Here is a 23,921-nt window from a genome sequence, read left to right as displayed (position 1 = left end):
AATGGCTGAGAAACACTTAAAGAAATGCTCAACCTCCTTAATCATCAGGGAAATGCAAATCAAAACAACTCTGAGATTCCATCTTACACCCATCAGAATGGCTAAGATCAAAAATTCAAGCGACACCACATGCTGGCGAGGATGTGGGGAGAGAGGAACACTCCTTCATTGTTGGTGGGAATGCAAACTAGTACAGCCACTTTGGAAATCTATCTGGTGCTATCTCAGAAAAATGGGAATAGGGCTTCCTCAAGACCCAGCTATTCCACTCCTTGGAATATATCCAGAAGATGCTCCAGCACACAGCAAGAAAATTTGCTCAACCATATTCATAGCAGCCTTATTCATAATAGCCAGAACATGGAAACAGCCTAAGTGTCCCTCAATAGAAGAATGGATAAAGAAACTGTGGTACATATACATTATGGAATACTATTCAGCTATTAAAAACAAGGAATTCCTGAAATTTGTGGATAAATGGATTGAGCTAGAAATGATCATAATGAGTGAGTTAACCCAGAAGCAGAAAGACTCAAATGGTATATACTTACTTATATCTGCATATTAGCCCAAGGGGCATGTCCCACGAAAGACTTCACTTACCAGGAAACTGAGACAGAGGGGAGGACATTCTAGTGGGACTCTAGATGAGAGACTCATGGGAGAATGGCAAAGTAGAAGGATCCAGAGGGTCCTAGAAGCCTACAAGTAGAACATTATGATAGGCAGATTTGGGCCTAGGGGTCCCGCTCAAACTAAGGCACCAGCCAAGGACAATATAGGTGGTAAACCTTAAACCCCTATCCAGATCTAGACAATGGACAGAACACTCTCCACAGTAGAGTGGAGAGTGGGATATTACTTTCTCACATACTCTGGTGCCTCACCTTTGACCATGTCCCCTGGAGGGGGAGAGCTGGTGGCACTCAGAAGAAGGACAGCAGGTTACCAAGAAGAGACTTGATACCCTATGAACATATACAGGGGGAGGTAATCTCCCTCAGGAACAGTCATAAGGGAGGGGAATAAGGGGAAAATGGGAGGGAGGGAAGAATGGGAGGATACAAGGGATGGGATAACCATTGAGATGTAACAAGAATAAATTAATAAAGAAGAAAAAAATGAAAAAAAAAAGAGAAAAAAAAAAGAAGCCATGTGGGCACACAAGGCTACTTGGGATCTCTGTGTGTTTGAGGCAAGCCTGGTCTACAAAAAGAGCCATGGCTATTACACAGAGAAACCCTGTCTCAAAAAACCAAACAAAACCAAAAAGAAGTGATATAGCTTCTTTACTCTTTTCACATGAGAGGAAAGGTGACAAGTGTTACCTACAAAACCAGGCTCTTATCACTGTATCTGCTGCTTTGATCTTCCCAACCTCCAGAACTGGAAATGAAGCATCTCTAGTGTTTATAAACTACTCAGCCTAAAGCATTTTGTTATAGCAACAGGGACAGACTACAGATGTAGATGGTGACATAAGAGCAAGAGTTTGAATGAGAGACCATGATAATTGAAATATAGGCTCATCAGTGGAGACAGGGTAGATTTAGTATATAACTAGGAAGAGAACCTGGATGGGGTGTTGCCCCCACTGTGGCCATGTTGGCTATTGTGTTTGCTATTGCTGCTTTGCTGGTTTGTTGGACTGCTGCATATCCTGATGATGAAGATTGGACTTGCCCCCCAAAACTACATCCCTATTTAGCAAGAAATAGTCTAAAGATACCTATGCCTCCTTTTCCTTCTAACCTTCTGTCTCTCCTACATGATATTAGGTGTTGGAAGGGATTGGGGTGCAAAGGATGGTAAATATAAGAACCCAATAAAATAGATAAAACAAATATGCCAACAACAGAACCCACACATGGCTTAGCTATGAGGAAGAGATCTGGGGGAGATTAGCATCCAGGGTTGTCTGGATGGGTGATACTTGGTGTTGTTATTTACTGAGGCAAAAAGGCTGAGGTCTGGCAGTATGTGGGGTGTTTGAGTGCAGGCACCCATACCTTAAAATATTGCTAACTTACCTGGACCCTCATTTTCTCAGAAAGTTCATCCCAAGTAAAGTCAACTATTAGCATTTTCTATGACTCTTGGGTGACTGTAAGACAAATTCCACTGAGGAAGTTTAATTTTAGCGTGAGGTCTCTGGCTTGCTCCCTGATATACTGAGCAGTGTTCCACACACTCTAGCTGAATGACCACTGGAATGAGTGTCCAGGCTATGTTCAGTGACCTGGAAGCATGCACAGTCTAAAGAACTCCCACACTTTCCAGTCAGGGTAGCTCCCATCTTCCAGCCCAGAGACAGGGTATGCTTTCTCTGAAAGGAGATACCATCACTCTATAGAGACTCTGTGGTATTTTCTTACACACTGCTTAGCATCAGATCAAAACACATCTCAGTGAATGGAGTGCTTGCCACCAAGCCTGATGACCCAAAAGGACACATATACCCCTGAAAATTGTCCTCTGGGCTTCATAAACACATAGGGGCATGTCCCTGCCACTAAAAGTAAATATAATGTAGCATAAGAAAAAATTAAAGCTTTCCAAAAAGTAGAACAGAGGAAGAAACAGGTCATAGGATAAGATGTGCATGTGACTGGATACTAGTGTCATAGGCATAAACATTCAGATAACTCTGCTGCCTGTGAAAACTGACAGCCAAGTGGGGAAGAGCACTAGACACCTCGACTCTGTAAATAACCCATGGAAATTCCAGAACTGAAAAAGCAGTCACCTAAATAAAATCAGAAACACAATGAGACAAGTTTAAGAGCAAATTGGACATAGCTAGGAGTTCACAGATTTTGCAAATAGAGGATGCCTAGTTTAATTTTAATTTCAAATGAACAACAGAAGTTTGGTATAAATATGCCCCATTCAAACTTTTAGACATTCTGAAATGTGTCCACTGTTCATGTAGAGTTCTGCTTTAATGGGATATTCCTTATTTTTACCTGGAAAGACCAGACATAGATGAAGAGAAAACTCTTGACTCTGCTGGAAATATCCAGAATCCCAGGAAGAAAACAAGTGAAAGAGACATTTGAGACTTGGTGAAGTCTAAATCACATGAAGCTGCTGCAATCCTACAAAGCAAACATGCGCCAGAAGTGATATGTAAAGCAACAAATGGTTGAGGTGCTTCCAAGTCAGATTCATTTTATGAGGAATAAAATCAAGAAACCCATGCCTTACCCCTTCAGAAGAAAGCTGATGTAAAACGAATCTTCAAAGCATCAAGGAAGAAACACCCCACCCATACTGTCCAAAGATGAGCAACAAGACTGCACATAGACTCACCAATGAAAGAAGCCCATGGAATGAATATCAAAGACTGTAGTAATCACCAACCTAGAGTTCTATCCCCCTCAAAACTGAAAGGAGGGTGGGGATGTAGCTTAGCGGTAGTGATTGCTTTGCACCTGCAGATCTGGGGGTCCCATCCCCTATACATTGTGTGTGTTGGAGGAGGAAGCTGAAACCCAAAAGACACACATATATGAACCAGGCAGGTGGAGACAAGAGAACAGCAATTAAGCATGCAGAAAAGTGGCAGAGCCTGAGGATCGGAAAGATGGAAAGATGGAAAGATAAGAAATAGTGTGGAGATGATGGCCAGGATGGGAGAAGAGAGGTGAGACTCAACTCAGCCGTGTGAGCCAACAAGGTGAGGGTTGGTGTAAGCAGAGATGGTTCTGTTGAGGACAAGCAGGGCTGTAACAGAAGTGGTTTGCATGTTGTCTCAGTGTTTCTACTGCTGTGCTAAAACATCACGACCAATGCAACTTGGGGAGTTAAGGGTTATTTCATCTTACAACCCAGGGAAATCATGGTAGGGACTCAAAGCAGGAACCTGGAGGCAGGAACCAATGCAGAGGCCGTGGAGGAGTTCCTTATGGCTTGCTCAGTCTTCTTTCTTATGCAACCCAGGACCAGCAGCCCAAAAGGTGGTACTGCCCGCAATGGGCTCAGCTCTCCAATATTAAACACTAATTAAGGAAATGCTCCACAGACTTGCCTATAGGCCAGTATGGTGGAAGTATTTTCTCAATTGAAGTTCTCTCTTCCAAAATGACTCTAGCCTGTGTTAAGTTGACATAAAAATCTAGCCAGAGCACGTCAGTAATCAGGAGACATATCCACGTAAATTCCTTATTATGGTTTTGGTGTTGGGGATGGATCCTACAGCCTTGAGGATACCAGCCACACACTCTGCCACTGAACTTCATCCCTAATGTCTAGAATAAAGTATTTCCTTCCCAGAATAAAGATTTTAGCTCTAGTTTGTTTCTTTTCTTTTTTAAAAACTATAAAGAAACATTTTCAATTAGAAAGCGTAAGAGCCTTGCTGTTTGGCCCTTTGTCTTGCCGAAAGCAGACAACCCTCAGTCAAAAGGTTAACAGTCTTTTAATGACGAAACATACATGGATCAATAAGAACAAATGATTTCCTCTTTAAAACTATAAAGACATTCCTATTCAAATGGGAACTGAGAGAATGCACCATTAACACAGGCTTAAAAATAAAATACTAACAGAAATTCTTCAAGCAGAAGAAAACCGATCCCAGGGCAAATTATAGAAAAGATTGAACAGCAACGAATGTAAATGTCCTGGTAAATTAAGTGAATAGTGACTATATAATGTTAATATTGTTAAATGTACATGTAAGTAGATTACATGAGACTAGTAAATGGTCAGAAAGGACAAGAGAACGAAAGAGTTCTAAGTCCCCGAGGGGCGAGAATGCAATGTCGAAAGCCAGCACACACCTGTCCTCTCAGCACTTGGGGCGAGCGTGGGCAAGTTGGCCACTCACCAGCAAGAAGTACACGGTGAGACCCTGTCTTTAAAAACAAAGTGATAACTAAAACTGGAGATGAAGGCAGGGTTTTGAGTATGAGGCCAGTTTGGAGAAGAGGAAGAACAGGGCCAGGTGAGCTATCTGCAGTGCAAACCAGAAGACCTGAGTTTGTAACTGCATATTCCAAGTGAAAACCCAAGGGGGTGGCGGATATTTGTAAGCCAGCATTGGAGAAACAGAGACAAAAAGATCCCTAGAGCGTGGTGGCCAGCTAACCTAGTCAAACCAGTAAGAGATTATCTTTAAAAAAACAAGGTGGGGAGCAACTGATAAGGCTACCCAATGTCAACCTCTGGCCCCTTCATGTAAGCACATGCATATCCAACCACATGCACATGAACACGAACACACACACACACACACACACTTATATATGCACAAATGATTGGTGTCTTAAAAGAGTAAGAGACAGATATAAAACAGGTGGGAAAGATGAACAGAAGGAAGGTAAAAACTAAACAGTGTGTGTCTGTAATCCCAGCACTCCAGATGTAGAGGCAGGTGGCTCTCTGTGAGTTCAAGGTCAACATGGTCTGCAGAGTTAGTTCCAGGACAGTCAAGACTACACAGAGAAACCCTACCTCAAAAAATCAAATGAAACCAAACCAAACCTAAAACAAAATAAAACAAAATTAAAAAGTAAAGCAGGTGATACAAGCATCAAAGAAACAGTAGGATAACAGATAAAACCAAACATTAGTAACTATATTAAGTGTGAATACATCCAACACCCCATTAAGTAATACCTCCTCACACAGCCACCACTTCCTACATTCCACAGGTGAAGACTCCCACCACAGAGAAGTAGAATACCTTGTCTTGACTGTCCAACCATCACGTCACAGCTGCAGGGCTGAAGACCAGCAGCCAGCCTCCTCTGCACGGGTCCTCCCCACCCTTCCCTTCTGCAACCTGTACCCAGGTACTTTCAGCAAGCTCCTAACTCACCTCTCCAGTCCCGCATTGTTGTCATGGTGACTTCACAAAGGCTCAAATTGGATTTCAACTATTCCCCCAAATTAAACTCTTCCTGAACAAAGGTAGCAAGTCATATGAGGTCATATGACAGTCACAACTCCCTTGTTCTACTGCTTCTTGCCCTTACCAGGAAGTGTCTCCTGTGGCTTCTAGAAAAGACAGTTCCCCTTGTATGGAATGAGAGCTATCCTGCAAGGCCTCCGGGGTTAGCCTTTGTCACTATGGTAACAAAGATAGCTTACCACTCACCTTTTCTCTATGCCCATTACAGTGGGCACAGGCTTAAAAGGCATCATTACCCCTTAGTCTTCATAACTTCACCCCATAGACAGAAAAGTTGACTCAGACAAGTCAGTCAGCCTAGTAGTTCAGGAAGTCACCACCTTTAAGAGGAAAACGAGCAAGAAAATGGAGCAAGTCATTTCCCTCAAACATGTGTAGCACCAGATGAGTGACATGCAGAAAATAAGATAGGGAGGAGGTAAGACTGTAGCAAGGACTGCAAGTTTGAGTGACCCAGGAGGCCTTGAAGCATTGGGAAGATGCTGTGAAGGTGAGGAAACAGACCATTTAGGTGTCTCAGAGCTAGTGGGCAGAATGCCCTGATGGACAGTGTGAGGGTGATACCCAAATGTCATTTTCACTACTTTGACCCTGTGACTAGGACCTACTGCTGGGCCCCAGAAGATAGTGCTGCACAAAGGGACCTGGACCCTGCCTTGGAATGACACAAAACTGTCATCTTCCTCCATGTGCCCTTGTATGGACCAGAGGCCATTTTTCTACACAGCACAATCTCCAAGGCTCATCCTCATCTACACAGCACAGTCTCTTGAGGCCTGCTCTAGGAGACAAAGTCCTTAGAACTGGATCTGAGTCTCTGTGGAGTTTTCCTAAATATAGGGTAGGCCTAGGAACTATTAGGTGTATGGTCTTAACTAAATATTGAAGTCTCATATTACCTTAAACTCAGGAAAAGACAGGGGAGCTGGAGAATTGACTCAAATGTTAAGAGCACTTGTTGCTCTTGCAGAGGACTGGGTTCAGTTCCCAGCACCTACATGGTGGCTCACACCATCTGCAACTCCAGTTCCAGGGGGATCTTTCTATCTCATTGGCACCTGTTATATGCATGGCACACCAACACATGTGTAGGTGCAACACTCATATGACACAAAAATAATAAAGTAAATAAATCAATCCAACTTGGAAAAAAATAGAGCTGCTTAAACCAACCTGAAAACTATGAAGAATTGAGGTGATGTTCATTAGGGTACATATGCAATATTTGTCTCCAAGAAAGATCTCCTGTTCTTCCTGTGTAGTGAATGCTGGCAGGGAGAGGAAAATATGGTGGTGAGCCAAGATCTAATGAAGACAGAATCCCAAAGGGACAATCCACATGGAGATGAGGTGGGGGGCAGGGGGCAGGCAAGCAGACAGACAGACAGACACAGAGAGGGGGGCAAGCCTGGAGGCCACATGGCAAAGGAATACTGATTTGGGGTGACAGGTTTTCAGCCACTTCTTGCTGGCTTAGGCCTCAAATCTCTCATGGGGGATTTTGCACAAAGAACAAGTAGACCAGGTCGAGGGGCTTCACCATGCCTCTACTTTCTTCAGGAAGGCACAAGAGGCTAAAACGTGCTTGGAGACACTGAGCATTCAAGTATTTGAAAATAATCCTCCAAATTCAGTGGAGACCAACAAAATGATCTTTAAATACTTGTGCAAATGTCAGGTCTATATATTATATGTGAACACTTACATGCATAATGAAACCTCTTTAGTAAACAGTATGAGGTGGTTAAGCTAAAGAAAAAATCTTATCACTCCAAAGTAGAATGGAAGGCAAGTGCTGCTCTGGATGACCCCACATGTGGTCTGCCCCAACCCTGCCATGTTGCTGTGCTTCAGGAAAAAAAATACCTGTTCCGTGGCACTCATTTCTAAGAGTGGTGGCTGGCTGGAGTATTTGCCAGATGAGCAAGCCATGCTCAGAGATGCTATTCTCAACTCATGCCAGGGATTTCCACTCTCAGATGAGAAGTTAAAAACTTGTAAGCTGGACTTTTAAACTACATTGGAGAATGCCAAGCTCTGTTGCCCCCAAGTGGTCATAAGTGATATGACAGCCCCACTAGAGAGTTCTTTGTTGGCAAGACAGTTAAGAGGAAAACAAAATAAAACTCAGTTGCTGGTGTGCTGGAGAGATGGCTCAGTGGCTAAGAGCACTAGCTACTCCTCCAGAGGACGAGGGTCCAGTTCCCAGCACCCACACAGTGGAGCTCAGACATCAGTAACTCCAGTTCCAGGGGTTACTTCTAACCTCCCCCTAGGCACTAGGCACAGCTGTGTGCCTGTCTCTTAATCTATCATGCAATCACTGACTGAGAACAGGGAGTAAGTATGAATGTGATCTTGACACAATAACTGCATGGTGAGTTGGCCAGACTGCATGGTAGTATCCAATGTACCTAAAACATTGCAACTTTAAAACGTTTTGTTGTAGAAATCGATGCAGTGCAAACATTAGTTGACATTTAAATTGGTTTGGCAAGGGGGAGAAAAGAGGAGTATGTCTTGAAGAAGGCATCATGTAATAAATTTATTGTTTTGTTACATTTTTCCAGTTTTCTCTTAATTCCAACTGTATACTATATAACCAACTGCTGTCTCAGAAATAAAATGTTTTCAACACAAAAATATAAATTCTGCTTCTTAAAAGTGCGTACACCTCGAATAATAAAATATACAAATAAATAACAGAAGGCAGTGACACACCTCATGCACTTGGCCTAGCATAATTTAACATGTAGGTTACACTTTCTTCCAGCCTACAGGAAGGATACTCTGTCGTCCTTTTACTGCAAAATTAAATCTATACAGAGCTCACTACTGATGGCCCTTGAATGATACCAAAGCATCTTGTGTACAGTGATAGGACATGCAGCCTTTTAGACAACTAGAGAAATAAAACACCGGTGCAAACACACAAGAGAACCAAGAAACCATTTTGGTAATGGGGCCTGAATTCGATTTTAATCAGCGGTGAGAGGCACAGAACACAAACGCCTACAGGAAAACCCAACAGAAGCACAAGTGCAGAAGCACAGTCTCCCAGTCTGGAATAGCACCTAGAAAGTTCATGCTGCCAGTTCCCAGCAGCAGAACTCAACTCTGGGAGACTGTGCTGAAGCTGTCCCAGCTCTGATGTTTTCCTGATATCCTTAAAATATGGAGCATGTCAGATAAACTTTTAGTAGGCAGCCTGATGCTCAATGGGATGAGGACACGTAGCACAGTAGATTGTTCTGAAGATGGTATAGGGCACCTGGCTCACCACAGATTAAAATCAAACTCCATGTGCCTCTGAAAGTAACATATACTGCCAAATTTCTGGATACGTATTACTTGATTTTTTTTTAAATTACATTAAAAAAATATCAACAAGGGCTCTAAAGTAATTTGAATAAAATGTTTCACATGTTTTCAAACTAAAACGGATTCCTGAAAACTACATTCTGAGTAGGAAAGACTTAGAGTGGGTGCAATCTGAGCAGGGGGCGGCCCAGTGCCATCAGTGGTTTGCAACTGTGCTGTCAAAAGCAGGGCAGGCAGGGTTTCCAAAGCTGGACAGGGAGCTTCCTACTGTATTCTGTATTTCCTAACCTGGAGTGACTTCCCTCTTCTGCATGGGCCTCAGCCCCACAGCAGAACCTGGAGAGAGATTCTGGAAATGAATCTGGACTCCTTGGGGCACTCTGCCTGCCACCAGCAAGTAAGACCAATGCCCAGACTGGCAGGTGACATTCCACCCATGAAATGCTTCACACTTCCTTGAATTCAGGAAGTTCCCCCACATCCTGATTTCAAGCCAAGGACTGACACCTTCTTTTAATTTTCTTGTCCAACACAACTGGAATTCCTCCTGAGGACTTTGCATGGCAGTGATGATTCTCATCAAAAACTGATAAAATGATGGTGTACCATATCCTTCCGTTCTCACTGCAAACCAGAAGAGAAAGTCAGGGGACCCAGCCAGTGCTAACTAGCATCAGAAGCCTGAGAGCGCCCAGGTATTCCAAGTCCCTTGATGATACTAATGACCTCAGGTGAATCATCCAGAAGAGGCCTGGAGAGAGCATATGTATGAGATTTAAAGACACCTCTTACATATGCTACGGGCCTCCTGCCCCATGGGAAGCAACAGTTTAAATGAATGTGAGATGGATCTAGACCTGAATCCATGGGACAACATTATCATACATGCCTCATTTACTGAGACTAGCAGGTGGGGAGCTCCAAAGCCTCCCTAAGCAGCTCCAAGTCTCTACAAAAGCACGTAAAAATAGTCAGCACTGTGTAAAGCCACCCCTCTCCTGTGATGACAAAAGATACTCGAAGATATAAAAAACTAAAATCTATAGAAAACGGCAGGTTATTTCTTAGAACAAAATACTTTAGGAAAGTCTTCAGGCTAAATACAGTATGTACACCAGTGTATGTTCAATGTGTCCAGACCACTCCTGCTTGCAAAATACTATTTTATACACACTCTCACCAATGTCAAGACTGGCAGAGAAATAGATGCAAAGCAACCAAAAACTCACATTCATGCTCACCTACATCGATGGTTAAGCCGCATTTTAAAAATTACAAATTCAAAAATATAGCTCCAGAATCTAATAGCTGTCTTTCTTCTTTTTTAAAACTCGATGTTTAGTGTAGTTTCTCTGTATGCTTTTTAATCGGTTGCTTGCATAGGTAGTATGAGCATGCTTTCTGGGTTAGACGGAGGGCATGCACAATTGTTTTCTTTACTTGGGGGTAAAAATGATTGGCCATGCTCAAAAGGCAGCTGCAAAAAACAGTTTGGGGGTCTGATCAAACGGCAGTATGGGACACTGAGCAGCCACTGAAATAAAAGCATTATGTCCCACCTGAGAGGTGCAGTCAGGCTGAACAGCAATGAAACCTTTATAAAAGTAAAGCAATAGAGACCTGCACACTAGCAGCTAAATTGTTTTTATGGTAGGCACTGGCTTATAAGTAAATCTTGCCCTTCTCAACTCAAAAATATCAATGCACCTCCAAAATGTGTTTTGTTGAAACTGTGCTTATGATTTTCAACCTAGCTCAAAAATTCAACCCAGAACACTAATTATCTTTGTATCCAATGACAATCTACACAGGAAACTGTAACTTCCGCTATTAAGTAATCTCTCAAAATGAAATATGATGTCACACATCCGTCTACTTAAAGGGGACATTTGAAATGAGCTTTGTTCACAACTCTTTAATCCATATTCCCTTAAGCTGCCACTATTGCTCCCTTTACATACCAATCCTATTAATTTCATTAAAGTTAATTTAGAGGGATGACAGTGCCTCCCATCCCTCAATAATCTCCATATCCATCTCATACAAACACAGAGGGTTAAATCTGATGCAAGTGACTAGGTACTGCATTCTAACCCCTACAGAGTACAGACAGCTCAGTCTGAACCCATGGCCAGAAGTTCACACTGTCTCCAGAGATGAACAAGGACAGTTTAGGTTTCCAGACAAAATAAACCCAGGCCTTAGCACACCAGAATCTGTTTGAGTGACATTGATCTGGTGTCTCCCAGAACTCCTTAACTACAGCAGATGGCTGAAGCATTCTGCTTGCCTCTGTATGTAAAGCAGTCCCAAATGAATAGTTCAAGGAGGAATACTTGCGTTCAAGGCACAGGGCAGCTATTTCACATTGCTCTTACATCTGACATAGCTGACATAAGCTGCTTTTCAGCATAAGAAAACACAAATGACGCTGGTGAGGGCTTTCAGTGGCATGAGCATCTGAGCCTCACGCTTCTACATCATCTGAGGAGTTACAAAGGCAAGGTGGAAGGCTGATTTAGGGAATGGTGTAGACTCATGTACACAATGTTTACAGGAAGAAGAGAGCAAAAATAAAAAGGGTTTTTATTTAACAGCAAAAAAAAAAAAAAGCAACAACAACAAAAAACCATTACCAATTCATCAATCACACTGTTGGTTGGTGCCGTGGGCCCTGGGAATGACTGCCCTAACCAAGACCAATGGGTTGATAAGCAGAAACTCAGGCCTACCATCTCAGCAGGTGATTTTGACCCCAAAGGACACATGTTTACTGTATCTAAATCCCTGGGAAAAAGATTTTAAAAACCAACTCCTTAACCCTGCCACAGAGTTGAATGAGACAAGCGATAATATTCTCATAGGCTATTTCACTTCAGAGAGCACCTTCAGAGCAGCCTTCTGTGTCCTGCAGGCATCCCAGCAGTAAGGAGTTACACCTCACTGCTGACCAGCCCCACCAGCACAACAGCTTCACAGCCTTGACAGTGCTATGATACTTCTGGATATTTTTCCTATTTAATTAAATATGAAATAAGGATTAAAGCCCATACGCATGTAGCTTTTAGATTTTATTATATTATAGAAATTGTATTTCCAAATCACATGGAAAAGTAAATATGCTTGTAGAGGATTTTTCTGGGATTTTGTTTGTTTGTTTTTAAAGAAAACCTAATACACAGGGGAAGGAGGAACCATTTCTACTGCGTTCAAGAATAAAACTATATAGTACTGTGAAAGTCTCTATTCATCTTAATTATGGCCAAACAGATTGCTATTAAAATCTTTTCTTATCACACTATAATTCTAAAACTGCTTCAGAGGCTCAAATCACATAAATGCTCAGTTCCTGATACTGATGGTCTTGCATTTGGTGCTTTTTCAGAAAATAAAGACAAGACAAGAAAACAAGATCGGTAGCTAAATACTGATGGGGCTCACCTTGTGCCACCGAGCAATGACGACATGCAAGGCAGCTGTCACCTCAGTTACACCACGGCAGAGCAGAGAGCCACAATGCTTTGGGAAGCCACAAGGTGGACACACAAGCAGCCAGTACAGGACTGAGTGCAGTGGGTACTGGCTCACTCTCACTGGATTGTATAGACAGCACTGTGGTAATGTGCAAAAGGCTGAATAATTAAGCCTCAGATACCACAAGAGCTGAAAATCCCTGCCACCCTCAACCTGCAATCTACCAGCAAACGTCCATATTAGCAGCAAAATAAACTTAAGTAACTTACTAGAAATACTTCCCAAGAGGTATTCCTAAAAACAGAAAAAGAACAAAAGGACAGTGCAGAAATCAAAACTGCACGCATATATGCACTGCAGTCATTTCACAGAAATACTAAACAGGAAGACCTGGGAACCATAAGCCTTAGAATTTAAGAACATATAAGCTCAACATGCTATATTTAATGACAAAATGACAAATGATACTCTGAGAATCAGAACCATGATTCTCTCAATATTAAAAAAAATAAATAAAAAGGATACTAAAAAACTGGGCTGCACATTATTTCCAAGAGGTTTTCTCTATCTGTGAGAATTCTGTGAGGTTCCCCTTTTTGTATGTAAGAATGCAGTTTACAACTACATGCCAGAGGGAACATATGCCAGACTCAGCTTCTGAGTTCTGGGCGCCAGTTAACTCTTCAGAACAGAGTAGACATAAATGAGTTACTGAAAAGCAGTCAAAAAAGGAAGACTGACAGGCAGGATCCAAAGTGCATGTGCAATGCTTTGTCTCACGTCACAGCAGAACGCCATCAGTGGCTCTTGGCAGGAGGCATCTTCTATCTTTTCCCAGCAACAAGACAAGGCAGTAAGCATGCACACAAGGGGCAGCATGAGATCCTCAGCTTCTAACAGAACAAGCTACATCAGGGAAGGAAAATGGTATCAACTCAGCCTTCCAGCTGGGAATAAAAATTGTACTGGGAATCTTTCAAAGGCATTAACTTTTCTGCTATATTTCAAACCTCCAGTGGCCTTAAGCTAGCAAATTTAGAATGAAAAAAAAAAAATTAGTGACTGGCTTTCTGACTATCCAAACGTTGTCAGATCCTAGAACATATCCAAGGAGTCAAGACAGGCCATCACTGCAGGTATGAAGGTAGCAAAAGTTTTATGTCTACCTGTAAAACCTCTACCTGTGGCAGTAGGAGAAAGGACAGTCACTACCCCACACGTCACCTTCTTCTTCCCATTTATTAGTAATGTACATCCATCTGAGACTAGCTGAATATATATACCTGAGAAACATTAGTGTTAAGATATTGCCCTTACAAAGACTGGTAGATGGGGCCAAAGTGCAGAAAGCAAGTTTTCCCTCAGTTAATATTGATGTTAGTGTCAGTTTTTTGTTTGTTTGTTTGTTTGTTCTTTAAGCTCCTGATGCCACTCAACAATCCACATAAAGATAAATTCTGCTCGGACAAAGCCCAAGACAAGCAGTTCATCTAACTACACACTGATAGCTTAATTGGCTCACAGGTTTCTAAACCCTAGTGTCCACCAAAAGTCATCAGAGTTCTCTAGAAAGACATAGATACAATTGCTAAGGGGACTATTCAGATTATTTTCTATAATTATCCCAGTTAGCTTGGTATCAACGCTTTGCCTATGGCTGTTATTTGGTTCAATGGCAGAATAAGGCGACACTTTTAATCCCACACACACACTCATACTCTCACAGTCAGGCACATGACCCAAAAAATACAAAATAAAAGCACAAAGGGCTTTGGTGGGAGGGGAGGGGTTCTAAATAAATAAGACATCTGTACAGATAAAACACCCGATTGCAGAAGATCACTGAGGTTTCTGAGAAGGCCGTGCAGAGGTTTGCATGCTAGAAGACAGCTTTTTGGAGCCTTTCTCAGTGGTTGGCCTGCTACTGGGAGACAAGGGAACTCCAGAATCTAGCTGGGAAGACTTGGATCTGCGAGCAGATAGCAAGGAATGTTTAGCAGAAGCAGGGTCCTTGGAGACAAGCTGTTCCTTCCCAACTGCATTTGTGTTTGGCTGCTGTGAGCCTGGTGACTGACGGCCTTTCTCTGTTTTGTCATCTGTGCTGTTCTTACTGACTGACTTGGCAGAGCTCCCGCCAGCCTTTTTGGACAGCAAGGTTGTCTTGCCCAGATCAGTTGAGCGCCGGGTTTCTTTCTGTCTCAAGGCTGACTTAAAGAAGGACAGTCCCTTGTCCTCAGACTTGCTGTCTCTCTTCAAACCAGAGCGCACACTTGTGCTGGGTGAGCGCAGGCTGGCCATGGAGGAGCTCCGGACGTGTTTGCCATCAAATCTGCTATCCCCTGCTCTGGCCTGATTCACCCGAGGGGAGTTGGGTTTAGAGGTGGAGGTGGAGGTGGAGGTGATGCTTGCTCTGTCCGAACCTAAGCTTTGTCTGGAACCCTCTCTACTCAAGCTCCGGTCAGAAGTCCTGCTCTTCCCAGAAGGAAAGGGGCCCCTGGTGGCAGGGCCTGGGGCTTTTTTGGCAGATATGGAAGAGGAGGAGTAAGTGAAGGCAGAAGCAGACTTTTGCTTCTGTGGTGAAGGAGATGACACAGGCTCCTGGGACCTGGGAGATGATTCTTTTCTGGGTTGGGTAGAGGCAGGGGACGAATGCCTTCCACTGGTCCTGGAAGAATCTGCTTTGTTCCGGCAGCGGGAAGGTTTCATGGAAACCTTCACAGGTACAGGAGAGGAAGGGGATGGACTGGAAAGAGAAGATTCCTGGCTGGCCAAGGCTGGCCTCCCCTTCCGCATGGTCTTTTCTGGCTCAGCAGTGCCTTTGGAACTAGGGGATCTCTTGGGTGTGCTCTCTGGTTTCTTTGTGAGAGAGTCTGAGTGGCTTGGAGGTTTCACCTCTTTGACGGGAGAGCTGTCAACAGAGTCACTCTGGTCCACATAAGCAATCTGGTTATTATTGTCAAACGGATCAGAGATGGGGGGCAAGCAATCCCCTTGTGCTCGGATTTTGCTTGGTGTGTCTACAACACTGGAGTTCAATTTTCGAGATTCTGACTCATCTTTGAACACACCTTCCATGACAGCCAGTGGGGCCCGGCCCACAGTCTTGTGCTCTCGTCTGTTGTGACTGTCACTTGATTCCTGGTGGCTACCAGAAAGGTTCCGCAGACTACCGAAGCAAGAAATAGAGACTTTGTCATCGCCTGCCTCCCCAATCCGTTCCAGGGTGGAAGCAGATCCATGGATAGGGGAGTCCCCTGAGAAGCGGGAAGGAGAACTGGAGCGCATCTGCAGCTTGGCAGACAGGGACCAAGAGGGCCTCATGCAGTTTTCATTGACGGCCAAGGGGCTGGTGACAGAAGATCTGGATGACAAGCTTTGACGTTGCACACTTCTCACGAATGGTCGAGTAGAAAAGCCTCCTGAATAGCAGAGAAAATTCTGTCAGCTAAACCAACAAAACATTTAGTAAGATACCTTAAGACACTGAAGACAGAGCGAGGGCAAGCCTGGCAGAAGAGGACCTTCAAAACCAGCCTGTCTGCTAGAGTCAAGGATAGCTGTGTGCTTTCAACCCTTTGAAGATCCCTTATCCCACAATAGGATCAAGCTAACTCTGAAGTCAGCAAAATGTTCTCCATCTACCATCTTACGTTAGAGTCAGCATGCTTTCTGTCAGGCTGTTCACAAAACTGCTCAGACATTACTATAGAAACAGGCACAGGTGGCACGTAATCAAGCATGTTCCAAAAACCACGGAAAAACCAGCCATCCACATGTGGCCTGTGGACTGCTGGGTCTAATTAGAACTGGAGCGCATCTTGGAAGTCTGTGTCTAGCAAGGATCCTGGCATGCCCAGGTGTTCACTAAGCATGGGCTGTTAACCCAACTCCTTCATCTTCCTGAAGGACACCTGGGACTCTCAGAATGAACTCCTTGCCCAAAATGACACAGGAACCCATGACCCTCATTGCATTCCCTGCGGAAATAAGCTGTAGCAGGCAACAATGAAAGGGCATCAATGGAAAGAGTTAGAGCCTTGGATACAATATTTACTACCTTGATAGACTAGCATTTGCAATGGCTTAAACCCTTCCAAGACAATTCTGAGCTGAATTCTGTATACATTTGTTACTGCAGGTGTGGTCTTTGTGATTTCTTTTCTTTTCTTGAGATTTATTTATTATTATGTATACAGTGCTCCGCATGCATGTAACACTTGTAGGCCAGAGGGCACCCTGTCTCATTACAGATGGCTGTGAGCCACTATGTGGTTGCTGAGAATTGAACTCAAGATCTTTGGAAGAGAGCAGCCAGTGCTCTTAACCTCTGAGCCATCTCTCCAGCCCCCTTTTGTGACTTTTAAGAGTCAGGTTCTGTTCTTTGTGACCACTGAGCATGACTGAATGATGATGATGCTTAAGAAGATACTGATTTTACCAACTAAACTGTTCAAAAATAGATTAAGGCAAGCCATTTCTGGGTTTATTGTTAACATCAAATTTCAAGTTTACAGGACTGTGATGAAAACAGGCTAGATCCATTAGTCAACTTTTTAGAAAATACCAGGAACGAGAAAAGTCTTAGCAGAAAAAGTCCAACATATTCCTGCTTCACAAGGAAAAGAAGGAAAGTGGCACAGCAGGTGGAGCCAGAGCCACTGCTCTCCTAGTTTGGTTTCCTCCAAACACCTTCCACTTTGGCTCCATTTCATTTTCTCAGAATTATCCGTCACCCTCGGAAGCAGATTAAAGCAACTGAACTATTGGCAGCAGAGTGAACGCTGTTGGAAGATGACTCACTGTGTTCATTATAGAAGCTGAGCTCATCCTTCGAGCTCTTAGTGCTCTGACTGCCCAATCCATGCCATGCCACCTGGGGCTCCTGATAGTATTAAGGGCTATCCTGTCAATACTCAAGCAGTAAGTGAAAGGTACCAAGAAAAACCAAATAAAATCCACTTCAATATTTTATCAATTTTCTCCAGTATTGATATTGTGACTATGTTTAGAGTAGAGGTCAAGCTGAGCCAATGGTGTCCTCATTAAGCTGAGAACATCAACTCTACATGAGGGAGTCCCAGGCAATGTAACAAAACGTGTCTCTTATTAAAATAGATAAAGAAAGCCCTTATCTGCATGCTAAAATATAGAAGTGAGAAATAATGAAGTAGTGGGAGAAAACCCTAGCCATAGAGAAGCCACAATCCAGTTATGCACCCAAATTCCTTTAAGTTCTACACTCTCGAGAAAAGACTGCTCCTAAGCCTGCAGAACCTGTGCTTTGTCTGTGAGTTGTCCTTTGGAACTCTGACACCAAGACCCACACCCACCATCATCTTCACTCCTTTCCCCTGTCATCTCCACAGACTCAGAGAGTGAGGCCAAAGAGGTGCGTCTGGAGGAGGCCGCAGAGGTCACGCTGGTTTGCTTGCTCCCTGGGAGCCGGCTCACCCAGTGCTCACACAGAGAAGAACTTGTAGAACCTGGAGAAAAAGAGATGGGTGCTGAGGTCAGCCAGGGTCTAGCACAGCACACATCCTGTCAAAGTGCTGCCAGTCAAGCCAGAGGCTTGGGTCCTCACCCCAGACTCAAGACAAATGCCCAGAGCGGAGTATCCCTCGCAAAGATAAGGAAACTCCAGGCAATTCCTGCATCCGGCAAGGTCATGTAAACAAAACGTAAATGTAGAATAACTATTTCCAAAAGCAAATTCTAATCCTGGCAGGGCAATAATGAACAGGAACACACGTCTGCTCACTCGACAAGGACTCACTATGTACACAGCTCTGGACACTGGCAGTACTGCTAAATCACGTAGAGGATGAGTGATAATACAGACAGTGTTTTCCTTTTCTTTTCTTTTCTTTTAAATTTTAGTTTGTTTACTTTTCATCCTGATAATGGCTCCGTCCCTCTTTGGCTTCCAATACACTGTTTTTTTCTTAGCTTTGATCAGTTTTGGACATTTTAAAGCCATTATCATACTAACGACACGTGCGCACGCCCACGCATGCATGCACGCACGCACGCACGCAGTGTATGAATGTGCTGTATGTCACTCTGTTCTTTCACTTCCAGGGGTAGCCTTAAATATGTTAGGGCAATAGATAGTGTTCTTGAAATTGAAGCAGCGATGCCTCAACAGACCTCAAAAGACTGCCATTTTTGAGCACGGCTGAGCCACTGGAAAGGCCCAAGAGTACCAGAGCTCCCTCTTCCATTAGGTGTGCAGCCTACCCACGGGGCAGGGCTTGTCTCCTTCAGTTGCTTTGAGCATACACACCTCTCTAGAGGCTTGGGACATGCTCCAAAATCACCTACACAGATGTCAGAACAGTACCTCAGGCTGCCAACACTATTCCTCCAGGCACTTACCCAGAGTAAACATTGAATGGCTTGGCTAGCATCTGCCCTCACCTCTATGTGAACTCTACTGGTCCATTAGTTCAGAATCCACCCAAACTTCCTTGACCTGGATCACATTGGTTCCCAGATTGCGTGGAAATGTGAAAATTATTCTTATCAAGCTTTTAATAATAAAGCCTTTTGGGACATCCTCTGGACCATGAATTACAACATCCTATTCTGGGGAAAAGAAAAAAATAAGGGGAAAAAAAAACCCACCCAAGAACCAGGTTACCTGCCACTGAGCTATTGGCTGACCATGATGGGATGGCTGTCCGTCTCTGGTAGAAAAGGATGTAAGCTGTCTGTGTGCACACCTCATCTTCCGACAGCTGCTGTACATCGCTGTCATCGAAGCAATACCAGAGACCATCCACGGAGTTCTTACAGTACGCTGCCAAAAAGAGCGCATTGTCAGCAACAGCAAAGCCACACCAGGTACTCTACCCACAGACACCATCCCTTATGCCTCACGTATATAATTAACTCCACAGCATTTTCAACTGTCCACAGTAACAAAAAGAGATTAAGGAAAAAACAAATCCAAATCAATTCACACCCAGGCAGAATGTTCTAAGAAATTCCCAAGTATTCCAATTTCAAAACTGTTTTATCTCAGAAAACTCATTACACTTCTAAGTATAAGTAGGTCTCAACCAAGGACAATTTTTTCCTGCTAGACACTTGGCAATGAATAAAAACACTTTGATCGTCACAACTGGGGGTGGAGTGGGAGTGGGGCTAACAAGCGTCTAGTGAGTAGAGGCCAGACATGTCCACAATGCGTACATAGGAAGCATTCTACAACACAGAATTATCCAGTCTCATTATCAAAAGGCAGGGTAAAGAACTCTGTTGTTGTTGTACCACTTTAGCATTTATTAATAATATAAAATAATATGAACAGCTCACCAACTGCTATCTAAGACTTACCATACTCTAAACATCTAATTTAATCCTGAGATTTTCATTACTACAAATTTACACAGGCTCAGAAACACTACTTATGGGGCTGGGGACATAGCTCAGCTGGTAAAGTGCTACCAGGCAAGAATGAGGACCCAAGTTCAATGCCCAGCACCCAGCCTAATTAAACTAGCAAAACAGCAACAATAAAACCCAAGACACAAAGTGGGTGCACTTGAGGAGGACCCCTGGCCTCCACACACATACTCCACAAATACACCCATATTACACTACACACAAAGGCCACCTAGCACATGGTCATACAACTGACAGAGGATGAGCATAAGGCTTTTTGGGTTTACCCAACCCTTTTCCTAAACAATCTTTAGAAGTTCCCTGGGAAGCTTGACAACACAGAACTCAAGAATACAAACATGGAGCTTTCTCTCTAGTTACAACTCTAAGCCTGAGAGAGAAATAAAGAGCATTCAAGAACCACCGAGAAAAACAAAAACAAAACAGGAGCCAATTAAAAACATAAAAGTGTGGAGCTGTAAGTGTAGCTCAGTAACAAAATATGTGCTTAGCAGCCTAAGAGCAAGGGTCTGATCACAAGCACCCTACCTACCCCAAAACCTTGAGGTCATGAAATCAAGTCACACTATTAGGCTCGATCAAGGGATCCTAATTTAAAAGCTTAATCCAGAAAAACACATTGTTATTACCTTTCTAAAAATATCCATTGACTGAAAACAGGTGAGTGCTAGAATATTCAGTAAATGCAGACACAGACTTAGGATGCTGAGAGGCGCCATGAGTGACACCCTCATAGGCCACTTCACTTTTGCAAGTATGGAACCACAGAGATGAAAGGGACCTAGGTGAGGAATTGCTGCAAGCAAAGGCTCCCCATGTAGGAGGGAGATCATGTGCCACTGCCAGAACCAGGGAGAATGAACTGGACACATCATCGCAACAACACAGCCTGGGCTGATGGCGTCAGGCCAGGCTAATACACAAAACGGCCCATCCGGGAGGAGGCTGCTAGTTAGGAGAGGCGAGTGGGAATAGAGCTGCACAGCGGACACGCCCACCAGGAATATATGAATAGAGTCACCTTGCTCTAGTTCAGTCTGCTTCCTTTCAGATGGCCTGCTCTCAATCGTGGAATGGAAAGGCCATGCAGTAACTTACTATTAAGCTAACTTATAACTCTACTTGCTTTTCTCCCCAACACTGCCTTCCAAAGTGCTTTCTAGGCCAGTGCTACTCAAGCTATGGCTCAGACGCTGGCAGCTACCCACAAAAGGAGGCACCAAAACAAAGATAAGCATTCAAAAACGTCTTGCAATAAATATGATACTGCTGTAACATTTATACTGTATTTTTACAAAATTGGCTTTTGAAGGATTGGAAATGCTTAAATAGAAAATAGTGAGGCCTTTATCACAGATAGTTTGAGAGGCTCTGTTCTAAATTCCTTGCACAAGTTAGCCATTCACATACCATGCAATTACCTCAAGAATGAATCAAAGACATTCTAGTGAAGACTTAAAAACAGTATCTTCAACTAAAAATAAAATAAAAATGCTATGAGGTGGCTCAACAGATAAACTTACTGCCTATCTGATCCCGGGGCCCCACATAATGGAAAGAAAGAACCAAACCCCTCACATAAATTATGCCCTGACATCCACATGCACTGCCATCCCCCAACACAAATAAATATAATTAAAAAGAAAATAAAGTAATGCCAAGTGATGTTTTCTCTAAACTGTAACTGTAAACATTTAGAGATGAGACAAGCAATGGTTTGCCTTAACAACAGAAAAGAAGGGGTCTGGGGAGACTGTTCCACGTGGCACACATTGGTGACCCCCAGTGCTAGGGAGGCAGAGCCAGGCTGACACCTGAGACTCAATGACCAGCCCAGCCTAACTGGCATGCTTCCCGTCAATGAGAGGCTGTCTCAAAACAGGGTAGACAAAGCCTGAGGAACGACACCCAAGGTTGTCCTCTGGCCTTCAAACACACACACAGAACAGGAGAGAGGAGATAATATAGTCCATCAGTTCTCAACCTATGAGTTGTGACACCTTTGGGGGTTGAACAACCCTTTCATGGGTCTTCATGTCTAAGAGCACTGGAAAACAAGAATATTTATGATTCATAACAGTAGCAAAATTACAGTTATGAAGTAACAGTGAAAATAATTTTATGGTTGGGGTCACCACAACATGAGAAACTATAATACTAAAGGGTCACAGCATTAGGAAGGCTGAGACCCACTGATATAGACTATGTGAGCACCTCCTAGGTAAGGGGCGATGAGCAGATGATACCAATGTGCTTCATGGGCCCAAGCAAAGTTACTTGGCCAAGTTCTCAGAGCTAGGAAGATGGGTCTACAATCTCACCCAAGCTCCTTTAACTGAGTTACACTGTTTCTGCAGGTTTTCACAAGGTTCACAAAGTCTATTCTAAATAAAGGACATAACAGTCTGATATCTAGCACCGTCCATCCTATTTTCCCTAACAATTTCTTGCCTACTCAGTATATAATAATAGGACCTATTTTGCAAAATGATTTCTTCACCAAAGCTGAAGCAGTATAAATATCAACTAGGTATGTTGGCAAAGGTGTTGATATAGCAAGTAATTAGAAAATTACATTTAAGTCCTTTCCATCCTAAGAGTAAAGAATACATAGTCCTATGACTAGCCCATGTCTATGTATCCAAGAACATAGTAATGTCAGAAAATCAAATATTCAAATAGAAATATAATCACCACATAAGTGGCTGCTATAAAAATAGATAAAACAACAAACACTGCATTGCCATCTAAATAGTGTTTAAGCAAAAGTACAAGGTAAAACATATTTAAGCTATTAATGTCTTCTGTAACATGAAAACACTGTGGGAGCCTCTTTCTCCTTGCTTCCCAGAAAAGCAGAAGCCAGACTGTTTTGTCATGAACACATCCAGAGGCTGGATCATTCCTCTCAAACACAGCTGCTGTCAGCAGAGTTAAACTAAAAGGGTTTCAAGAATGAGCGACGACAGCTAGTCATCTTCCTGTCCTCTTGCCTTCCTGATTGGAAGAGAGTAGGTTGAGAGAACATGCAAGGCTAGGAAGGCCAACAGACACCATCATCTTGCCAGTACACAGGAACTGGTGGCTAACTGCTAGGAGAAGAATCTCAAGGATTTTAACCATCTGACAGGTCCCCCATCTCCACCCACTACTGTAAGTCAGTGGCCAGCATTAGAGTGCCAGGGTCTTGTTGGAGAAACCACTGCACTGATAAACTAGGCTCTTGAGAGGCATGCTCATCAAATAGACTGAAGATAAAGGGTACAGCAATCTGAGTTTAAAACACCTATACAGATAACCAATTAACAGTATTTCCTTCATATCAATCCTTATATACAGATATCGAAGTAAAAAACCCTGGCTTTATGTGGTTTTTATATGCTCTTAATCCAATAATTACATTTCTGAGACTCAATCTCAAAGAAATAAAGAATCAAAATTCAAGAAAAAAGTGTTTACAAGAAGAGTCATCAATAGTAGATTAAGAGGTTTTTTTTTTTAAGTTTAAAAACAAAAACAATAAATGTTAAGCAATGGGAATGGCTACTAGTCATGTCACTTAAGAGAAATATGTTCTGAGAAATACCATGTTAGACAACTTGTCATTAGAACATCAGTGTAACTACACAGGCTAAGATGAAACCGTATCACTGAGCAATATCAGTTTCACTGGACCACCACAAAGGTATAACTCTGACTCTAAGCCCATAAGCTAGTGCTGCTCAAACAGGTACCAATCTCAGGTAGCTTCTCCTCCCCTCCCCTGGGTTCACTTTCACTACCACTTAGTACACACACAGCT

At 43.1% G+C, this 23,921-nt stretch overlaps 1 protein-coding gene across 2 annotated transcripts in view; it reads right to left on the bottom strand.

Annotated features, from left to right (window-relative positions):
* Positions 1-8,449: 8,449 nt before the first annotated feature.
* Positions 8,450-23,921, bottom strand: part of USP31 (ubiquitin specific peptidase 31) — a 61,867-nt gene continuing 46,395 nt past the window's right edge. For both annotated transcript variants that reach the window (XM_084765065.1, XM_084765066.1), the window contains exons 14-16: positions 19,353-19,511; positions 18,043-18,195; positions 8,450-16,131 (exon numbers count right to left, since the gene is read on the bottom strand). In XM_084765065.1, the coding sequence (XP_084621191.1) occupies positions 14,552-16,131; positions 18,043-18,195; positions 19,353-19,511 (1,892 nt within the window). In that variant the 3' untranslated portion in view covers positions 8,450-14,551. The remainder of the gene's footprint in view (positions 16,132-18,042; positions 18,196-19,352; positions 19,512-23,921) is intronic.

This window comes from Acomys minous (assembly GCF_964271855.1).
Source record: "Acomys minous genome assembly, chromosome: 2".
Lineage (NCBI taxonomy): Eukaryota > Metazoa > Chordata > Mammalia > Rodentia > Muridae > Acomys > Acomys minous.
Note: the sequence above shows the minus strand (reverse complement) of the source record. Positions and strands in the feature narration are given on the sequence as shown.